The sequence below is a fragment of the Montipora capricornis genome, chromosome 12, assembly GCF_036669925.1.
Source record: "Montipora capricornis isolate CH-2021 chromosome 12, ASM3666992v2, whole genome shotgun sequence".
NCBI classification, from domain to species: Eukaryota; Metazoa; Cnidaria; class Anthozoa; order Scleractinia; family Acroporidae; genus Montipora; species Montipora capricornis.
In genome coordinates, this window is record NC_090894.1 from 20,964,317 (window position 1) to 20,984,316 (window position 20,000).

The 20,000-nt window shown below is 37.8% G+C and overlaps 2 protein-coding genes across 5 annotated transcripts in view; one reads left to right on the forward strand and one right to left on the reverse strand.

Annotated features, from left to right (window-relative positions):
• The window catches only part of LOC138027980 (kinesin-like protein KIF6), a 26,774-nt gene extending 15,135 nt beyond the window's left edge, over positions 1–11,639 (reverse strand). For both annotated transcript variants that reach the window (XM_068875613.1, XM_068875612.1), the window contains exons 1-14: positions 11,427–11,639; positions 10,390–10,499; positions 9,462–9,536; positions 9,269–9,311; positions 9,013–9,117; positions 8,118–8,227; positions 7,359–7,441; positions 6,114–6,160; positions 4,815–4,933; positions 4,219–4,306; positions 3,248–3,327; positions 1,760–1,823; positions 1,274–1,360; positions 1,076–1,179 (exon numbers count right to left, since the gene is read on the reverse strand). In XM_068875613.1, coding sequence (XP_068731714.1) covers positions 1,076–1,179; positions 1,274–1,360; positions 1,760–1,823; positions 3,248–3,327; positions 4,219–4,306; positions 4,815–4,933; positions 6,114–6,160; positions 7,359–7,441; positions 8,118–8,227; positions 9,013–9,117; positions 9,269–9,311; positions 9,462–9,536; positions 10,390–10,499; positions 11,427–11,489 — 1,178 coding nt within the window. In that variant the 5' untranslated portion in view covers positions 11,490–11,639. The remainder of the gene's footprint in view (positions 1–1,075; positions 1,180–1,273; positions 1,361–1,759; positions 1,824–3,247; positions 3,328–4,218; positions 4,307–4,814; positions 4,934–6,113; positions 6,161–7,358; positions 7,442–8,117; positions 8,228–9,012; positions 9,118–9,268; positions 9,312–9,461; positions 9,537–10,389; positions 10,500–11,426) is intronic.
• A 2,076-nt stretch (positions 11,640–13,715) lies between these two features.
• LOC138026871 (uncharacterized) overlaps positions 13,716–20,000 on the forward strand; it is a 75,490-nt gene continuing 69,205 nt past the window's right edge. For 2 of the 3 annotated variants that reach the window (XM_068874330.1, XM_068874331.1), the window contains exon 1: positions 13,716–15,971. In XM_068874330.1, coding sequence (XP_068730431.1) covers positions 15,620–15,971 — 352 coding nt within the window. In that variant the 5' untranslated portion in view covers positions 13,716–15,619. Of the gene's footprint in view, positions 17,539–20,000 lie in introns of all 3 variants that reach the window. The other variant, XM_068874332.1, reaches the window with a different exon arrangement.

Consider the following 20,000-nt stretch of genomic DNA (forward strand, 5'->3'; position numbering starts at 1 on the left):
ATGGATGACATTGAGTGTGACTTTTGAGTTCCAAAATACGTCCAACCTTTTTCTCTGTTGGTTTTCACTCTAATTTCTTGTAATATTAAAGGAACTGCCTGCGTGGAACGCGTGGACCAACTACAGAATACAGAGCCACTCCGGAAGCAGTATCACTAAAGTGACTCCGCGGCTCCACAGTCGTGTTAGCGTTTAAAAGAACGAGGAAGGTATATGTTTGATTGGCTCCGCGGCCCTACAATCGTGTTAACTGTGGAGCCGCAGAGCCCCTGCAGCCAACCCTCTTCAAAAGTGGCTCTGTATCCTGTACTTCAGCCGAAAGCGTTCCCAAACGCAAACGTGACCACGTGACCACGACTTTCCCGCCATTTTTCGCGTTGGCGGTTGCCGCTTCTCCGTGAAAGTAAGCATTTTTCTGGCATTTTCGCGTTTGCTGATAATACGTGGAATTTTCTTCTCGTTTTTCTTCTACATAACAAATTGTTTGAGGAAAAAAAGAATCCCAAAACCATTTTTCGGTAAGTCAAACAAGGAAAAATTAGGTTTCATGGTTATAGATCGTTCATAACTGTGTAAACTGACTCCTTACCACAATTTTCTTCTTGAGCCCAGGCTGAGTCTCTGTTGACTCTCAAAACAGCTTCATCTTAACTCGCAAAACTTGACGGGTAAGGATTTTCATTTTATATTGATAGCGTCTTTTTCTACAAACAATGTTTAAAAGGACTCCTCCCATTTTTTATTTTTGTTTTTGTTTTTTATTAAATACTCGTGATAAACAGAGTCCATACCGAGTTGCGGTGGGTCACGCGAAGCTAAAGTCACAAACTTCATTCAATTTACGTGAAATGTGAAACGGCAAGCCGATGTTTGCCGTTTTACGTAAACGGGGTGATGCTAAACCATTCCGTCTGGAAAAAAAATATGGGACAAGCGGATGAGGAAAAAGCGTTCCATCCACCACTGAGACTTAGGCACATTTGTGCAGCGGAAAAATCTCTCCAAAGCTCTTCTTTTGCTCGTAAATGCTTACTGCACAATATATCATGCAAAAAAGTCTTGACACTGTCAGTACCTGTCCATTTCGTCCTCAGTTAATTCTCCCGTATATTCCTGACCTGTAGCCATTGCAAGTTCATCTTTCAGCCTCTGTACTTCTGCTCTTAGCTGTGCTATCATCTATTGTAAACAATAATTGAAAAAACAATATCAGCAAAAATCAATGCATTCAAATATAATTCACTTTGCTTTGCATCAACGAGACTCAACTAACCAGCTTGGGATCAATTTCCTCGTTCAGCAGAACATCATTCTTGATCATTGCCACTCGCTGCGCAAATCGACAAGTTGAAATTGATTCCTAGAAAGGATTGTGCAAGAAGTGCATGTTATTAAACCTGGCTCAAGCCCTAGACTAAGGTATTCAAGCTTCAAGAGGTGTTCAGCTGAGGGCATTATGAACCTTGGCATACGTTTACACAGTTATGCTTGGGCTTTCCTAACTTTGTCCGGGGCCTACTATTTATTTTTGCTTTTATTTCACTTGGTGTGATTGTTTGAGCTGTGCCTCTGTGTTTCGGCTTAAATTAAAAAAAAAAGAAGATGAACCGAATCCAAAATAATGAAAAACCTACGATGACGAACTGATCAAATTTCAGCCTAAAATTGTACAATTATTGACCCTACATGCAACAAGCCATTCAACTAACACGATCTAACCAGTGTTTATTTACTTTTCTTAATAAGCAACTTTCCTTACATCAAGGTTTTTCTTCTCAAGTGAACATGTCGCTATCATTGTTGTCATGCAGTTGCCTCCAAGACTGAAATAGAGGCAAAGAGAAGACTGATCATTGATGGATTTAAGCTATGTTAATTGCTAGATCAGCCTCAGCAGAGTCAAGCTGCTTAAGTCATCAACCACCCCCCTCTATAACCCACAATGCTCATCATCACATTCTTTAAAACACCAATCCCCTCTTTAACTCAACCTCTACTGTTAATTTCAAAGCTAAATACTCCCAAGAAAATTGCCATGCAACACTGAATTGGGAAAAAGAAGAATTTTCCATGTTGTAAAAAACCAATTCCAGATCTTTCCCCAAGTCTTCCGACAAAATCTGACTGGCATTGTACATAAAATTCCGGCCTTGATCATGTGGATGTAAAGTGTTTTAGCTTGCATTCTGGTCAATCTGAATAAAGTCGTGTCTTCTAGGATACTCTTGACTGCTTTTCCTCTAAGCTAATAATAATATTGTTGGCTGTGGAGCTGACTACTCCAAGATCACATAAATACCATGAATTCATACCATGTGCATTACAAGGCTGCTATTACAACAACTCCCACAACTGGTTCAGAATACAATGGACACAAATATAATTACTGTAGATACAACACAAACAAAGGACCCTTATGCTAAACACAACAGAGCTATATCCTGTACTAATCAAATGAATATAAGAGAAAGTACTAAAAGTGTGGGGAATCTGGAGCATGTAACAGGAAGCCCAAGGTGGCCACACATTCATGTTTTTTGTCCAATCACCTTGGTAGCCTTGTGCCCTAATTGTACTATTTGATATAGTATCCAGATTACAAGACTCATCAGTGCAAAAATAATATTATTTGTATTTTTATTTCATATCACAAGGGCCAGGTTGCTTGGTTACTAACTTAAGGCAGTCCTTAAGCCAGCATTAAATACAACGATGACACAACAACTATGATACTACTTGGCTAATTAGGCTATTAACCTAGTATCAAGGAACCTGGTCCAGTTCTTAAAGTGCACCCAAACCCAATGTTTTCAGTCTACAATATGGATCTTTCCACGGAAAGCAAACATGTTTGATGATTCTTACCTCAAAATTACATGTATGCTTTTTATCTGCCAGGCAAGAAGCACAGAGCTATCAAAACTAGCAGTAATTTGGACCCACGACCGTGATGTGAGAGGCATTTCACATCACAAATTGCTTTGCAATGCAAAATTTCTTTGAAAACAGGAGTGCAAGCAGTTTGTGACAAGTAAAATCAGGAGTAAAGCCATGCCTCTCACATGACGGTCGTGGGTCCAAATTACTGCTAGTTCTACCAGGTTTACGTGGCATGCACAGCACAGAAAAAGCAAAATTCTGGGTAACAATGCTGACATATGTTTGCCTAGGATGGGAAGATTTATATTAGGAACAAAATATATTTGGGTTTAAGTGCACTTTAAACCCAGTCAGTATGCCACTGTACCTGTCTCTCAAAACAGATGTCATCATAGAGTTCCTGTATGGGATGTGACTTCTTGATTTCTCTGATAATGCCACAATCACCTTCCAGACAACAATGACAACAGTATTTCAAAAAATATATACCACAAAATCTACACTTATTATGTCCAGAAAGTAATTAGAAGCATACCCAGTTTATTTGGATTCCAAAAACTTAGTGTCCCCATTAAGTCTAAGTATTTTACAACCTCTTCCCAACAATGTGGCAAGTGTTAAGGTTAGCATTACATTTAAGTTAGGGTAGCAGCTGTCAATCTTTTTTTGAGGAGTGCTCAGAGTCTAGATAGGGGACACTTTTGTTGGGTACACGTAGAAGAGCAAGGAGACACTTTATGACGCTTATCCAAATCAACAGGCATTTAATCAAATGAATGAAGGGGGTAGTTTCTAAAGAAACTGTGGTGCTGCGTCGGTGGGGAAGTAGTATACAAAAATTTGGTTTTATCAACGGAGTCGATAATGTAAATTGGCCACCGCACGGAGATTCTAAAAGCTGATGTTTTGAACGTTAGCCCTTTGTCAGAGCGAATAGAGGAATAATATGGGTTACGTGTAGTTTATATAGTAGAGTAGGAGCTACGCTATTGGTGGTAACATGGCAACATGAAAAATAGGAATATATTAGTTATTATAAATGAAAAGCATTCGTTAATACCGTGAGGATTAAGGGTGCCGATTTGGAAGATGAATTTAAGTTCTAGGCATTTAATCAACCTGTTGACTCCTGAAGGTTCCCCATTGATGAGTAAAACTGACTCGCATTAGACAGAGTAAAATACTCTGGCATTAGATAGATAAAGTCTGGCCGATTCAGGCGCGTTTAGGCGTCAAGGGGTTAAACACATTTCTTGACGTAACTGAAAATCCAAATCTTATTATTGCATAACATTAACAACTGTAGAGAAGTAATGTGTAATGTTATACAGTTACTACCTGTTCAAGATAGTGAAGAGATAAATTGATATACTTGGCTTCTGCGAGTAACGTGCCACCAACATTGGTTTTTCCAACCCTCTCAGATCTGAAAGTTTACAGAATAAATGCAGAGTTGGAGCAACTTTTGTATGGCCTTGAAAAAGTGTTTGCAATTTGTTTCACAGACCAATGTTTGGCAAGATTAATTAATTAAAACACATCTTCTCCTTATTCCTGACATGGAAACTCCTAATATGGGCAGTAAACAGTTTGATTGCCCATCACATTACTGCATTTCAAATGATGTCAAAGCGAAATGCCAATCGCTTTCCAGAAGTTCCATGGAGAGATGATGTTGTTTGCATCTGCGTTCACTAAGCCAATAAAAATTCGCCCTTGTTTGATTTTGTTCGATAAGCCAATTAAATGTTTAGCATTTTTGTTTACGTTCTGTTTTTACATTTGTTTTTCGAGGTCATAAGAAAGTCGCTCTAACCTCATTGGACTATTCAGATCAATATCTCAATGGATGACCATCTAGGAATACCCACAAACATCAGAAATTTATGTAATTCACTGGAAGATCACAACATGATGCCAACTAACAGCCTTACCCTGCAAGATCAACCAAGTGTAGCTTGGCTCTGCGAATGGTGGCACTTCCAGGACTACGCGATGAGATGTGAATTGTGAAGATACAGTGCGATCTGGTGGATGCCTGATTCATTGGTGTCTGTAGATCACAGATGCAGCATTATTATTTAATTCATTAATGTCGCAGTTCCCGTGGGTATTTATATTCAAGACACACTACAATAACAAAACACAAAAGACAGTGTTGGTGTAAAGGGGGGAACACCCCTCCATGATCGGCGTGACAGACGACTTCCGCAGCATGACTAAAAGCCTGAACTTATCTCTCTGACGCATGAGAACCACGCCAGATCAGACAAGTTGTAGGTCGGTATTAAAATGCCAAATAATGATATACATGTACAAGCCTAACTCTCCACAGCACTACAAGCTAAACCTCCGGCCAGCATCGTGCTATAATGGGAAGAGTGTATGCGGTAAAAATAGCTCAAGCCTCCTTATCTCCCCAGCACTACGAGCCGACTCCACCGGCACGTGCTGGATCGGACAAGAACAAAGGCAGATAGAGAGCGTAAAATGGCATAGTATGAAAAACACCAAAGCTTGGGGAAGTTGTTGGGAGACTTAACCGAAGCGTGTACCGAGAAGTGAACCCAAATTTATTAAACTTGACGACCACAAAACTTCTGAAGGGAGGGAGGGTGGGAATAAAATTTTGCAAACAGTAAAGGTACTCCTTTAAAAAAACTAAAGAGCTCACAGAGTGATACTTTGGACGTAACCGGAGCTTTTTGTACTGAGACTAATGTCTAGGGCAAACCAATGGTGAATGACGTACCATCTAATACAAACAACTTGTGTAGCACTCAACGCAACATGAATGGGGATAATTGTTGCCTTACCTTAAGGATTATAATGGTTGGCTGCCAATTACCAGCCTGATTACAGTCTATAAAAAGTCCCAGATCTATACTTCTGTAATCTGGGGCAAGTTTTTTGTAAAAGTCACGACCCTTTTCAGGAGACATTTAAATAATCTCTATCTAAAAGGAAAATGTTTCAAGGCATATATGGAAATTTGCAATAATTGTTTCTTTCTTTTTCTGGTCTTGGAAACATATCATCTTTTCAGGGTAATCTTAGCCTCAAAATTTGCTCATTTCATCTAAAATGTTTTTTGTTATGTTAGATTAAAAGAAATCCATTGGTCCCTTTCCTGTTAAGGCCTGTGCCGGCAATAATTTCTGAAAGGCACCCAGGATCCCCAAATGCAATTATTAAAATACAATATTATTATTATTACTGCTAAAACATCTCACTTCAGCAATCATCCTGTTTGTGTCTCCAAGGAACAAAAGATTAAGAGCTACAATAAAAAAAGGAAATAAAGTTGCATATTATTTTGTAGCTGCGATTCAAGAAAAAACGAACACCATTTAACATGTGTGTACTGTTATGTGTAGAGTTGTTAACGTTAAACCACTGACTGCTTAACTTGAACCATACAATAATTATTATTACCCTTTTGAGTAAAACATCAGTAATTATAATTATACATGTATAAACACCAATGAAATACCAAGTGAGCTTTCGCGCAAAACATGATATCTTCACACATGAAGATAAAAGCCATGTTATTTTCACATGTGAAAAAATTACTGTTGCTGTGGTTACATTGTATATAGGAAAATCGCGCCATTCAATGCCTTTCGTAAAATGATATAGTATTATTTTCATTGGTGTTTATAGAATAAATAGAATATTACATGGCTGCTTGGAGATACAACATTTCTCTTCTCGTGTTGAAAAATATTTCACTCGTTTGCTGTGCTCACTCATTAAATATTTTTCAACATTGTCGTATCTCTGCGTGGCCATGTAATATCCTCTATTTATTAATATTGTTAATTAGTAATGAACTTATGAAGCTTTTCATGAGAGATGGAGATCATCGCAGTTATTAGTACCCAGAAACTTAAGCAGTTGCGAAGAAAGTGCAGCGCAATCACAAATTTAGGGGTTCAAGAGAGAGATAGTTTATTTATAAAACTTTGCAACCCATATTTGCATTGAATCATTACATAACAAAAGAAAGAAAATTAGATCTAATCAATAATCTGATCAAGCAATAAAATCTTAAAACACTTAATTCATAGAATGCAATAAGGAATATAATACTAAGCTTAATTGAATACTGTTAAATTGGAGGCAGAGATCATATTAGCCTAATATGTGCCTTAAAAATAATAAAACTTTTTCAAAATCTCGCAGTCTTGAAAACATTAGGCCTGTTTTAACCCATTGACTCCCAGGGGTTCCCCATTGATGAGTAAAATCGTCTGGCATAAATAGACAGAGTAAAATATAAAGTCTGGCCGGTTTCGGCCAGTTTGGATGTCGATGGGTTAATAAGCATCAATTTCTTCAGGCTTTCTTCCCAACTTTAAGTTGCCGCTTAACTGAGATAGTGCCATTTATCATGTATTTCGATTCCTGCAGTTCAAACTTATGAAAATTAGATACTAATCATGTTTTATGTCATTCGTAAAGAAGTTTTTCTTTACCTTCCTCTTCATTATTAGCTTGATGTAAAGAGAGATTCTTTAGATGAACATTACTGTCACTGTCTTCGAAAAGGGTCACTTTCCTATGGAAAGAAAAATAATTACAATGTAAGAAGCATGTGTTGAGACCATCAGTCTAGAAACTGCAGCTTTGTACATACACGTCCAATACTGAGCTGCATAATGAAATTCATTTATGGAATCATTATAGAATAGACCATTAAATAAATTTTTACAGTTCCGTGCTCAGTTTACCAAGCCTTTGAATAAAAGAGAGGCTGGAGTTGATCTTGTTCAATAAATCTCATTGTATGGTATCGTTGTACAGTGTATTCAGTGTATTGGACAACTTAAACTTATACCTAGCACTTTCATTTTGACCGAACTGACCCGCCATAGCGGGCAATTTTGGAAGGACTAATTGTACAACGCCTTCATATTAACACACCTCAAGGATGATACATGTATTATATTCCTCCAGAAGAATGCAAGACATTATCATGAAAGTGTTCCTTCAAATTGTCGCATTTTCTTTGCAAACAAGAGGTTTCTGGCCAGCCAGTTCTGACAAAAGGAAAGCACTCACCATATGATCAACAGGGTGAAAACATGTAACTGATAAAATTGAAAAGATGACACTGATTATTTGCAATGAGGTATTGTGGCTCTTCACACTAAAGGGTGTTGAACGCATAAACCAAGTTGATACAGTTGTAAACTTTAATCTCTAGTAACTCTGAGTTTTGGCAATCCACTTACGGCAAATCCTCTAGTTTAGAAGCCTCATGTTTGGGATCCAAGAGATCATATCCATTTTCCATGTATATCTCAAGGTATGAAATGTGAGCAGTGAACACTGCTTCTGAGTGCTGAAAATAATGACGATAACGATACTGATGATGGTGATGATGTAATGTTCAAAAAACAAGGAGCAGTGTTTTATCGGGTTTAAAAACAATATGACATGCTGCAGGCTTTTTGAGTGGCTTCAAAAACAGTCCACAAAAAGCGTGTCGCTCGGGAGTCCGGCCAAAGCTTCCAATTGTGAGGGGAAGATGTTAGAACAGTCACAAGAAAAATAAGTGGACCTTGTAGGCATGTTCTTTTCCTTCAGTCCTTTCTTTGTTGCAGTCAATGGTTGAAGAAGGTTTATTAAAAATGATGCATAACAGAAAGTTCAGAGAATTGAAAACAGCCGATGAAGAAAAAGCCTTGTTGGAAAAATCCTTTCCAAAATCAACACGATATGTCACAAATTGGTCTTTTCATATTTTTGCACAGTGGCAAAACACAAGAGTTAGGCTGAACAAACAAGCAGCTAACTAACTATTATTATTATTATTATTATTATTATTATTATTATTATTATTATTATTATTATTATTATTATTATTATTATTAACCCATTAACTCCTGGGAGTGAGACATAACAGACGTTACTCTGTCAGTTTTATACAAGTATACATTGTAATCTTGATGTAGTTTTCCATTATGTAGTTACTGTGAGCAGAGGAAGCCTTGCTGGGATGAAGCTTGCTTGCAACAACATGTGAGAGGCACAAAAGAATGTATATTACTTACATGTACTTAACGGAATAATAGACTATGAAATTTTAGGTAACAAACTGTGTCCAACGTGACCTTTCTTACTGACCTTTTCAAAATACTCAAAGATGTAGGATAGTGATCTGGGAATTAGCCCACGATCCACGTATCTCTCAGCGCCACCTGTAATTGTGAACGTTTTACCAGAACCTGTCTGCAAGTAAACAAAACACTTGATTGTATTACTGTCGACATTGATGACTTTTTCCTGAGCTAATCCAGAGAGCTATCAAAAGACCTTCGCTATGTCAGTCCATAGGACATCGATAGAATTTAACAGAAAAACAAATTTTATTTATGAGTACCTGACCATATGCAAAAATGGTACCATTGTAGCCTGTCAAAACACTGAAAACAACAAACAAAAAGGCAGTTAAGAATAAACCAGATTTCTGATAACTGTAAAATCAAAACTTTATTAGTATTAAAGCTACAGCTGTTAAAGTCATTTTATATTCTTAACGGAGGCAATTTTCTTCAAGTACATCAATAACCTACTTGTCTATTACTCCTTGTGCAACTTCTTCAAAAATCTCATCTTGTTTGCAATCCTGGTCAAACACTTTGTCAAACCTTTCCAGACAAAAAAGTTAAGGATATTTCATTTTATTTATTAAAAACTGAACTGTGGATATCAGATTTCCACCATTTTCATCGGCACGCCGGACACAGACTATCAGTTCATTACCTGCTGTACCTGATATGGTCAAGGTATGTGTCAGCAATAAAGCAAGCTGAAAACATTTTTGCATCACTGTGAAAAAATGGCTGACAAAAGCTGTTTTGGACCGGAATTGACCGAGGCAAAAATCAATGCTTTATGCAACAATACTACCTTGTACCCGGGGAAGACCAAAGAAGAGTTGTTCATCCTGGAGTTTTTAATAAAACAACAATTATCTACTTGGGCTTGCGGGATATAAAATGATTACATGTATATCCAACTTGGCACCTCATTGGTTATCTATCACTTAACATCCAGAATGCCCTTGCAGAAAAATGTTAAATATACTGAAAAGAGTAATCCAGTTTCTGAAACACAGCAATGGAGCAATTCTGTTGAGTATATAATAAATAAAAAATTGTATGAACTTGCTTGTGCATTTTGTGATTTACGGTCACTTGCGATGTTTTGAAAGTTCTCAAACTGCATGAGCCGTTGAGATTACTTTCAAAACATCATTCATGCCCATGAATCATGAAATGCACTGTCTAGTAAATCATACCATTTCCTAATTATTTACTGAAGCTTTAGTAGTTCAGATATGGCTAAAAATGTAGTCATTGTTGACAGCCACCTTGATATCCTTGTACTTCAATAAAATGAAAATCACTCCAAAAAAGATGCAACGTATTATCTGTTTCTGTGAGGAACCCCTTTTCATTTTTATTGTCGTCACGCAGCAGTTACATGGTAAGTGCAAACCTAAATTTATAAACTTCTCTCTTGTTGTTGATGTAGCCATCAGCCAGGTCTTTGGGAACAGTAAAGGCGATACAAGCTGTTCCATTCTCATCATCATAAACTTCATAGAGCTGACAAACAAAAAATAATTAAGTGCACAGGGAATGATCTGACAGCAGTTATTCAGTCATAGTAGTGGCTAGGTTTAAATCTTGCAAATTAATTGAGGGAGGATTTAAAACAGTCAACAGATGAAGTGTTCCATGAAAGGAAGGAAAGACAACCTGCTGTAGCAATTCTCACTTGCTTGGATACTGCATTTCTAAAAAATAGTGCTGTTCTTGAAATTGTCTAAGTAATACACCCACTCCAGACCCAATCAATATATTGAGATTCTTTCTCTCTTTCATTGAATAATATTTCATTAAATACTAGGCTGGATAATAGACAATGAGAACATTAACAACTTCTGTCTGGTTTCAGTTATGCAAAGTCTGGCAGCCTACAAGAAATATATTTTTTTACTGGCAGACATAAGAAAAAATGATAGGTTTTTTATTCTAAGCATTCATTCTACTTTCTTCCACAGCAAAGGGGTTCAACAAACCCTTGAAGAATTAATTTAGACAGATCATCAAAAAAACCAATAAATTTCTTTTCTTGTAAAACTATTATAATACAAGGTAATCAAGACAAACAAGAGAAGAATTTCTGTTTAGGAAGCGTGTCAGAATTCTTTAGTTATTTTCATTTGGTGTCTAGGGAGAAAAAATGCGTTCAAAAGAAATTCTTCCTGGCTATTATATTATAAATGATCTAGTTTTGATGGTTGGCTAAGTTGTATTTAACCTGTTTTAACCTGCAGAAAAACTATAATATATAACTGTGTTATTAGTTCTATGTACATGAATACAGGGATTCTTAAAAATCTTTATTTTCTCCGTTCTAAGTTAAAATCTTGATACAGACTATGTCACGACACTTGACCCGTTTGTTTACTACGTTTTAAGGTGACAAATTCAATATCATCATGTCAATTCTTCAAATAGAAAGCTTACCCCTGTTAACTTCTGTTTCGTTGGCTTCGCCCTGGCAAAAATCTGGATTCCTTGTTTCACCATGTTTCATGACGACTTGGGAACAACTGCTACTACCGAGGAACTCTGATCACCAGAGACATGTCGCAAAAATAGCGGTGAGCAACACTAAGTAGTTACCATCTTTCTTTTCAGCGGGTTGCCAACGAAAAGCGAAGAGGACAGAAACAAGTTAAATAGATACGTTATATACGGTAATTTAATTGTACCCAAGACCTTGCCGCTGTTAAGAAAAAAGGCGGGCGTTTGTTTATCAATATTTTGTGTGAATCGGGTGATCAATGACTGTCGCTGGAGCTATTCTTGGAGAGGAATCAAAACGTCCACAATGCTAAAAAGACCTTAATTCATGGCTAATGGAGAATGGGAATTTTGCAAGATTTTTTTCTGTGTTTATTTCGTGGTACCAACAAAGAGGACGACTTTGGCGATTGTTTCAAACTGCTGTGTCCCGTTTGTCCAGTAAATATTCTTTTACTTTGTTCGAGTTTATTCTTATGCCGAAGAAAACTCCTGATAGCTACTCTCTTGGAGCGCCCTTCGTTTATACTCTCAAAGCTTCAGGTCTCAATTTGTGTCTTAATATTTTTAGAGTTGTTACCGGTAATTGAAGGACTGTTGATTCATACAGGAATTAATGCACCTGTCACTGTAAACCCCCACATGGGGCATGGGTGGGGCTTTGTGGGGTCTTTGACTGTTTGCCTTGCCCGAGGGGGTGGGGGATTATTTCATTTCTTTTTGTGTTGCCTTCCCAGGGAGGTGGGGGATTAGTACATTTTGGCCTTTGCTTTTCCCTATGGGGTCGGGGATTGGTACATTTTTAGTCAGTTGCCTCGTCCAAGCAAGAAGGAGTAACGATAGTTGGTTGGAAAGGGGTCAGAATATAGTAGGAAGTAGCAAGGATTGACAGGCCCACACAACTCCTTAACGGTTGAGACTTTTTTACCATATTTTCAGTCTTTGACCTCTCTAAAAATTTGCTCTTACGAGCATGTCTTTTAGGGATTTCCCCTTTGAAAAGATATGGTTTGTATCAAGTGCCAATTTTTTTAATAAAACATGTTTAAGGTTTAGCACTTCTGGGTGATACTGTGTCACATTAAAGTGCCCCTAACCCCAAAATATTTTTTTTTATAAAATGAATCTTTGCACCTGTTCGAAACGCATTGCGGCCATTTTTTCATTTTTCTAACAAATCCTGCCATTTTATAGACTTCGAAAGTTGCAAAAATCCAAGCATCTTTTCTTCACGACCGAGTCAGAAGGGGAGTGGGTCTATTCCTGATGTGACATCAAAAACTGATTTACATTGCATTAACTCTTTGTGAAAATGCATGCAAAGTAGATTGTGACATCAAATCAGGAATAGACCCACTCTCCTTCTGACTCGGTCGTGAACAAAAGATGCTTGGATTTTCGCAACTTTCGAAGCCTATAAAATGGCAGGATTTGTTAGAAAAAGGAAAAAATGATCACAATACGTCTCGAACAGGTATAAAGATTCATTAAGCGAAAAAATATTTTGGGGTTAGGGGCACTTTAAGCCTGGGGCAGGATATCTTTAGAGATTTCATTCCTTTGCTTCAGCGCTGATTCCCTTTCTGTGAATTTGATGTCTGATAGGAGTGTCTCAATCACACGATTTGGATAGCCTCCAGCACAGACATGTGATTTGAATTTGTAAAAGAATTTTTAAAAGCGTAGAAGTCTTAAAGTGCCCCTGTGATAAAAAAACCACTTCCTTTTTTCCTTCAGATTTTGAAAGTGTGTTTGCTTAACACCTGACTGGCAAAATTTTGAGCTTTGATTTTATCCAAAGGCCGCTAATACTTTGAGTGTAAGTTTTGGATTTCACGGTCCGCCATTACTCATGTTCAAAACTGACCGATTGGAACTCAGACAGTTGGATCCAGGGAAACGTGACATCAGAGGCTCACTAGCTTAAAATCTCAGCGTGTGAACGCAGCTTATATATGCAAAGCGTGAGTTTAAAAGTCTGAAAGCGCAAAACCCCCATGCTGCATATTAATTTTGCAGCGTACACACGTATTGCATTCTTAAACTAGTGAGCCTTTGACGTCATTTTCTCCTCGATCCAGCTCTCTCAAGAACATAATGTTAGTAATGGCGGACCATTAAATAGGAAAATTCCAGTTAAAATAAAGAGGTGTCTTTTTGAAATCAAGGCTTAAAATGTGGGTCACTTATTGTTTTGTTAACATAGTTTTGAAATCCAAAGAAAAATATGAATTGATTTTTTGGTCACAAGGGCACTTTAAGGGCCTTGCCCTTCACGAATCCTTTTTGTGGGTGGCTGGAGGAAAAATGAGTGTACTGAAAGGTTTGAGTTGGCTTGAAGTGTTTTTTTATATCCAGAATGGATTGATTTTGAAAGCGTTTGCCTTTGTATACAACAATGTCTTGAAATGTGGCTTTAGTGTTTGAGATCTCAGCTGTAAATGATGATGGAAGGGTGGTGTGAGTTTACTTGTGTGATGAACTTGTCTATATCCGGTTTGCTGACATCCCATAACGAAAAAATGTTGTCAATGTATTGTTTCCAAACCATTGGCTCAGCTTTTCGTAAGGATCTATGTCTCAAGATCAGCCATAAAGATTTTTTTTCGCTGGCAGACTTAATTAATATCCATGGTCATTCTTAGAAAAGGTGTTGCCAATTTGCTATCAGTTATTTCCAAACAGCAATTGCTGGTTTGGACGATGTGCGATTTTGATGTCGCCAAAGACCACTTTTGTTTTCGACTTTTGCATGCCTTGCCACTTCGAATTCAATAGGCCATTTTACAGTTGTTTGCTCAGCGACCAAGCCTATGAATGGCTGCGAGGCTGCCGGTGACCTTGCATTGATACAGACCTCACTGCTTTTATCATGTAAATTGTGTTGTTGTAATTCCAATTTAGTCCGTATTAACATTACAAAAGCATGAAGGTTTGTATCAAAAGAGGGTCACCGGCAGCCTCGCTTCCATTGCTAGGCCTGGTAACTTAGCCACAACTGTAAAATGGTCTATTCAAATTGAAACTTTTACGGCGTAGAGCAATATGATAAAATACAACTTGAAAAAGCTTCAAATTTATTGCTTTTTCAGTGATTTAATTTTCAGACGTGAAAGTTTTCCAAGTCAAAGACACAATAGGCAAGACTGAGAGGATATCATTACAAGATTTGGAGCCATTTTGTAGACAACACCGTATCACACGAAACCTGCTGTGTTGAACCTTGCCACTTAAAATGACAGTCTCTTTACACAAATCTTTTCTTTGATTGTTGGGCTTACTTCAGCAAGCGGGAATTCCCGTATCACGGCCTATGACAAAAGTCTCGAAAAAGGGAATCAGAATATTTTTTACCAAGGAAATTTAAAATTATCTGCAGCACTCGTAAAGTAAAGCCTTGCGTCTTGGCTTAATCTTTTCGCTTCACGAGTCAAAATCAGCCCTATTTCTTCTCCAGAACAATTCAGTCCCGACTCTACTTCAACCATGTGGTTCACAATTTCAAGGTCGGGAAGCTTTATAGCGAATTGAGATGTCTTTCACCAGTGGGTTGCCATTTTACGACTCCATCTTGTTAGCTGATTTATCGTTCTCTCCGCTTAAAACGCTAGTTAACCCATATTTTTAATTTAAATTCGCATTTCAATTTAAACCGACCTACTTCATTATTAAACAGCACTCCATTATGAGTTGAAGTCTCTTAAATGAGGAAAAACAACGCCAGGAAGGCAAGACTATCCTCTGCTCCTTGCAAAATCTGCAGTTCATCGCCACACTTTTGACTAGCCATCATCGTTTCATTTGCGATTCTTCGCGGTGTTTCCCGTTGTATTGAACCAGTATCGGTCATAAAGATAAGGTAATGCCCAAGTCTTTCAGATGACTCATCACCTTTGCATTCATCGTGTGCCGTCCTTTTGGAATCAGACGATGAATATTAGCGATGAATTTGACTGAATTTCAAGGGTTTTTTTTTTCGGAATGTTTTTCGGGGTGCTGAGGCGCAAGCGCAATATTAGTCTCCTTCCTTTTTTGGTCATAACGTCAGCTTTCCCGCCAAAAACGCGTCAACTTGAATACGCCACCACCTCAGTTTGCGAAGCCCTGAAAAAATCTGAAGCAGTCACATCGACATGAAGATTGTCTTGCAAACTCTTACTCTCGCTGTCTTAGCTGCCATTGTATGTGGCCAGTTTTGCACAATGGAGACTCGTGATTGCAGCAAAGTCGTGCCAGTCATATCGAAGCTCGGAGCTCATTCTTGTGACTGCGATAAGGACATACATGCTGGAGCGTTAAAGTTTGACCATGGAAATTTCTATGTCTGCTCAGGCAAAAAATGGGAGGCTGTTTTGCTGAAAGAAATCCGTAAGAAGCCTGTTTATGGTTCGAGGCTTAACCCGGCAAAGTCTTGCGATGACATTGTAAAAAATTCCCCTGGCAAAAAACAAACCTCTGGACCGTACTGGATCAAGTTATTAGACGGTAAAACAATTTTTAATGTTATCACCTCAGCTAGTTGCATTATGTTAATGAAAAATGTTGTTCCAGCATACATAAATGACCGGTAGTCGGTCAAGGCTACGTTCACAATAGGTGCCCGAGCACCAGTGCGCAGGCAACGGCACAAAATGGTGGTGTGTTCAGACGCTGGGTACCGGATGTGTTCAAGAACATTCCCACTGCATTTTGAGTGTGCGAATCGCGCCATGCATGCGTTCAGTGTTCAATATATCTGCTTGATTGTTGCTTTCTACGTTTTTTTCCCACTTGTTATGTTGTGTTTCTATATGAAACACTTAAGGGACGCCATAGACTACGACGACAGGCGACGATTAGCACAGATAGTCGCGAAAACCTGCAAGATAAAGTGTTCCTTGCTGACAGGAGTCAAATGGGAGGGCGATCAGCTTGGTAAACTGTTTTGTTAATGGGGGCTCTTGATTGAGCAATAAAACTCTCTTTTAGTTGTCATTAGGTGTGAAGGCATTGCGTGTCGTTGCAGGCATCTACACAGGAGTTAATTTCATCCTTACTCTATTTAGTCGGTCGGATGCCATTTTGAAGCGTCAACTGGATCATTTCTCGTGATTGTTGTTATCGGAACATTGGGAGGATGCGTTGAACAAGATTTGCAACACAAAGTGTTTTTTTTTTTTGTTGTTGTTGTTGTTTTCATCTTTTATTAATAGTTTTTAAAACATAAATTACTGAATTGTTACTATATACACAGTGTTCTCACCAGGCCGCGCCATTGCGGGATTCCCGCAGCTTCAAAACAAATGACGCACTAAGATGATATAAAAGGGCCATCAGGGCGCAAAGAAGAAAAACAAAAAGCTAAAAAAAATTCTTAACTGATGCAAAAAGAAAATCTAATGTCTAAAAATCAGTCATACTCGAGGTTCGATCGAGCGATCAATGATTCCTATAACAGGAATTATGATTAGCTGGGCGTGTGAACACATAAGCCAATGAGCGGCATTGTTGCATTTGAGAATACACGTGCTTGAATTGTCCGCCATATTTGTTTATGAATATTTCATTTGTGCGTTAATTTATGGAAAACAGAAAAAAACAAGGAAGTTTGGATTCGTTTTTCTGTAGTAAAGCGAAGCAGCCAAAATTGCAGTTAAATTAAGAACCTGATAACGTCAAAGAAACAGGAACACCAGTAGAAGCCGAGAAACTGACGCAAAGAAGGTTCCAGCAATCGTGGAAAACAAAATACGTATGGCTTAAATATGACGAGGCTTCATTTTTGGAGCTTGGACACTCGCACATCAAAATTTAACAACTTAAATTGTTTTGTATTCATTTTATTCACATATTGACATTCTACAGCAATTATATATGTATATAAAGTAAAGTACAGTGTGTTATTAAAATTACTTTCAGTAATGATGAGACTGTGGTCAAAGATAATGTTGTTAAGCTGTCTACCAATACCATCTACCAATACATTTGAATTCCACAACGACCCAGTCTATCTCTCAAATGACCGACTTTTTTTGTCTTAATGGGCCCCTCGACCCCAAGATGCAAAATCCTGGTGAGAACACTGTATACATGTATAGTCCTGTGACTTGTGGCCCTAGGTTTCTACTAGTCCAGAAGCTCGAGCACTAGCAGTATTGCAGGTCCACACTTAGTTTTGGTCAGTTGAATCCTGTCATTTATATGTGCTAAATGTGTGAAGAAAAACCTCTTTTGCAGAAAGGGTTTTAGTTTTACCATACATTTTAAATTCCTAATATTTCTGGAGTTTGATTTGAATACTCCTGCAGCCGATACCCTAAAGAATCGATGAACTCTTGAGGTATTATTATCCTGTGGTTCGCTATTGTGACATTGTGGATACAAATTATTTAAACCAGTGGTTACAGTTGTTGTGTAGATGCACCAAGTTCTCTGAAGGATTTAGTTAACATTGTTAAACTCCGCTTACAAAATATCAGCCTTTAAAGTTAACCATTTAAAAGTTTCAAAACTAATCCTTGTAAAGAAAAAAAATCAAAGTAATATATGAGCTCAGCTTGGGAGACAGAAAGGAAAACTGTCTTTTCATCAATGGGTTCTAACAGGGCATTTGATTCACATGAGTTACATACTATTACACTAGTGCCTATCGATATTAATTTCTATGCCATTTTATGTGGTAGTTTTCCTCTGTTTTCTCCGATCTAGTCTGTAGTTTCCGTTGATGTTGAGGTACTGTGGTGAACTCTCAACGAAGAGAGTTTGTTTCCTCTCTGTTGTCATTGTTGTTTTCATATCCGTGCTTGTCAGGGTTGACAGCGTCAACAAAAAAAAGTGTACTTCAAGAACGAGAACGATGATCGAATCACGGTTAGTATGATTCATAGTTATATACCAAGTCAATTAATGCGTGTAGTGCACCACGTTTGGTCAAAAATCCGGTTGTATATAGTTCCCGGTCATGACTACTGTCAGTGACAAATCAGAACAAATAATGAACCCAGAAAGATTGAAGAAAATAAATGGGAAGTGAAAAACATTGACTTCTGGGCTGACATATTGATAATTTTCAAGTTCCCTCACAACTTCTTTTCACCACAAGTTTAAGCGTGCCCTCTGAGCATCTGACAGCTTTGTAATACTAAAGTTTACTAAAGTTAACCTATCCGGTGGGGTTAGTATCTGGATGGGTGACCTAAAACATATACCCCATCGTAAAACGGAAGCATTGGACCAAAAATACTATTAACGCTAACAAATGCGAACGCAGCGAGGTATAGATTTTGTTAGCTTGCCTTAAGCAAAAACAAATATTGATGCAAAAGTAAATAAATATCGATACACAGTTTTTAGAAAGAGCAGAAGGAAGTTTCCAGGACGGTTGCTCGAGAATAACATTTACGACATGAAAACAACAATTTTGAACCGTGAATATAGAATATAAACAGTTACGATCAGCGACAAACATTTTGGGAGATTTTTGCTACGTTCAATTTTGTTGTTGTACTTTTGGCTGCACAAATAAATCGCAAAATCGAAAGTGACATCACCGGAATTCAGCGGGCGCCGTGATTAAGTTACCGCGGCATGTTTACTTGCCAAACAGTGAAGCATCTGTGTCAAATGATGGCAAGATACCGGGTTTTCGTAAGTTTCTTTTTCTGTCAAGTGTTATAAAGTTTGACAATAAATGAAACAAAGATCACAATCACCCAACTGTTGAGGTTGACCGTTGTTTCTGCACAGTTAAAAATTTACTCTCCAAGACGAGGTTATTTATATCATTTTGGAAATAGCAGCTACTTTACTATTCATCGGCGTCACAATTTTTTGCTGATTTAGGGGCTCATTTTGTTGAAACTCAAGTACGCTTCCAACAGACCTGTTTATTTTCGTGAACCCTTCCTGCTTACAGAGCAATACTAAAAATATCCTCCCGTATCACATTTCAACTTGAAGCTCGAAAGTTCAATACACAACATAATATTGTAATTCACAAAGGCAGAAAATATCACAGAATCCTTTTCCAGCGAAACATTTTATTGAAACAAACAACATACTTGCTATTAGAGGCAAAAACCTATTCCTATTTCAATGCGTGGACTCAATCGTGTCAAATTACCATGTACGCAACAAAAATTTCAGGTTCAAACCCTTTCCTGAAGAAACTTCTCCTTGAATAATGATGCACAAAATAGTCGACAAGCTTTCTTTCAAATAATTCTTGACTGTCACATTTCCAATTTTCTTTTAACTGACTTTGTTGAACCCATAAGTTACCAGATAATTTTCCATTTGGTTAACACTACACTTGTGATAAAATGTTGGAAATACAGCTCACTTTGATTTCGGCTCGACGGGCGAAAGATTGTTGTCGAAGTCCATTACTCGTCGCTTTTAAGATTCGAGATCATCATCGCCTGTCTTGTTCATCCAATTGACGTTCCCTTCTTGAGCTCCATGAGAGCATATTTTATTGACTAAAACGCCATTCGCGTTGCAATGACTTTTGACGAGAATAACAAACTCACGAGG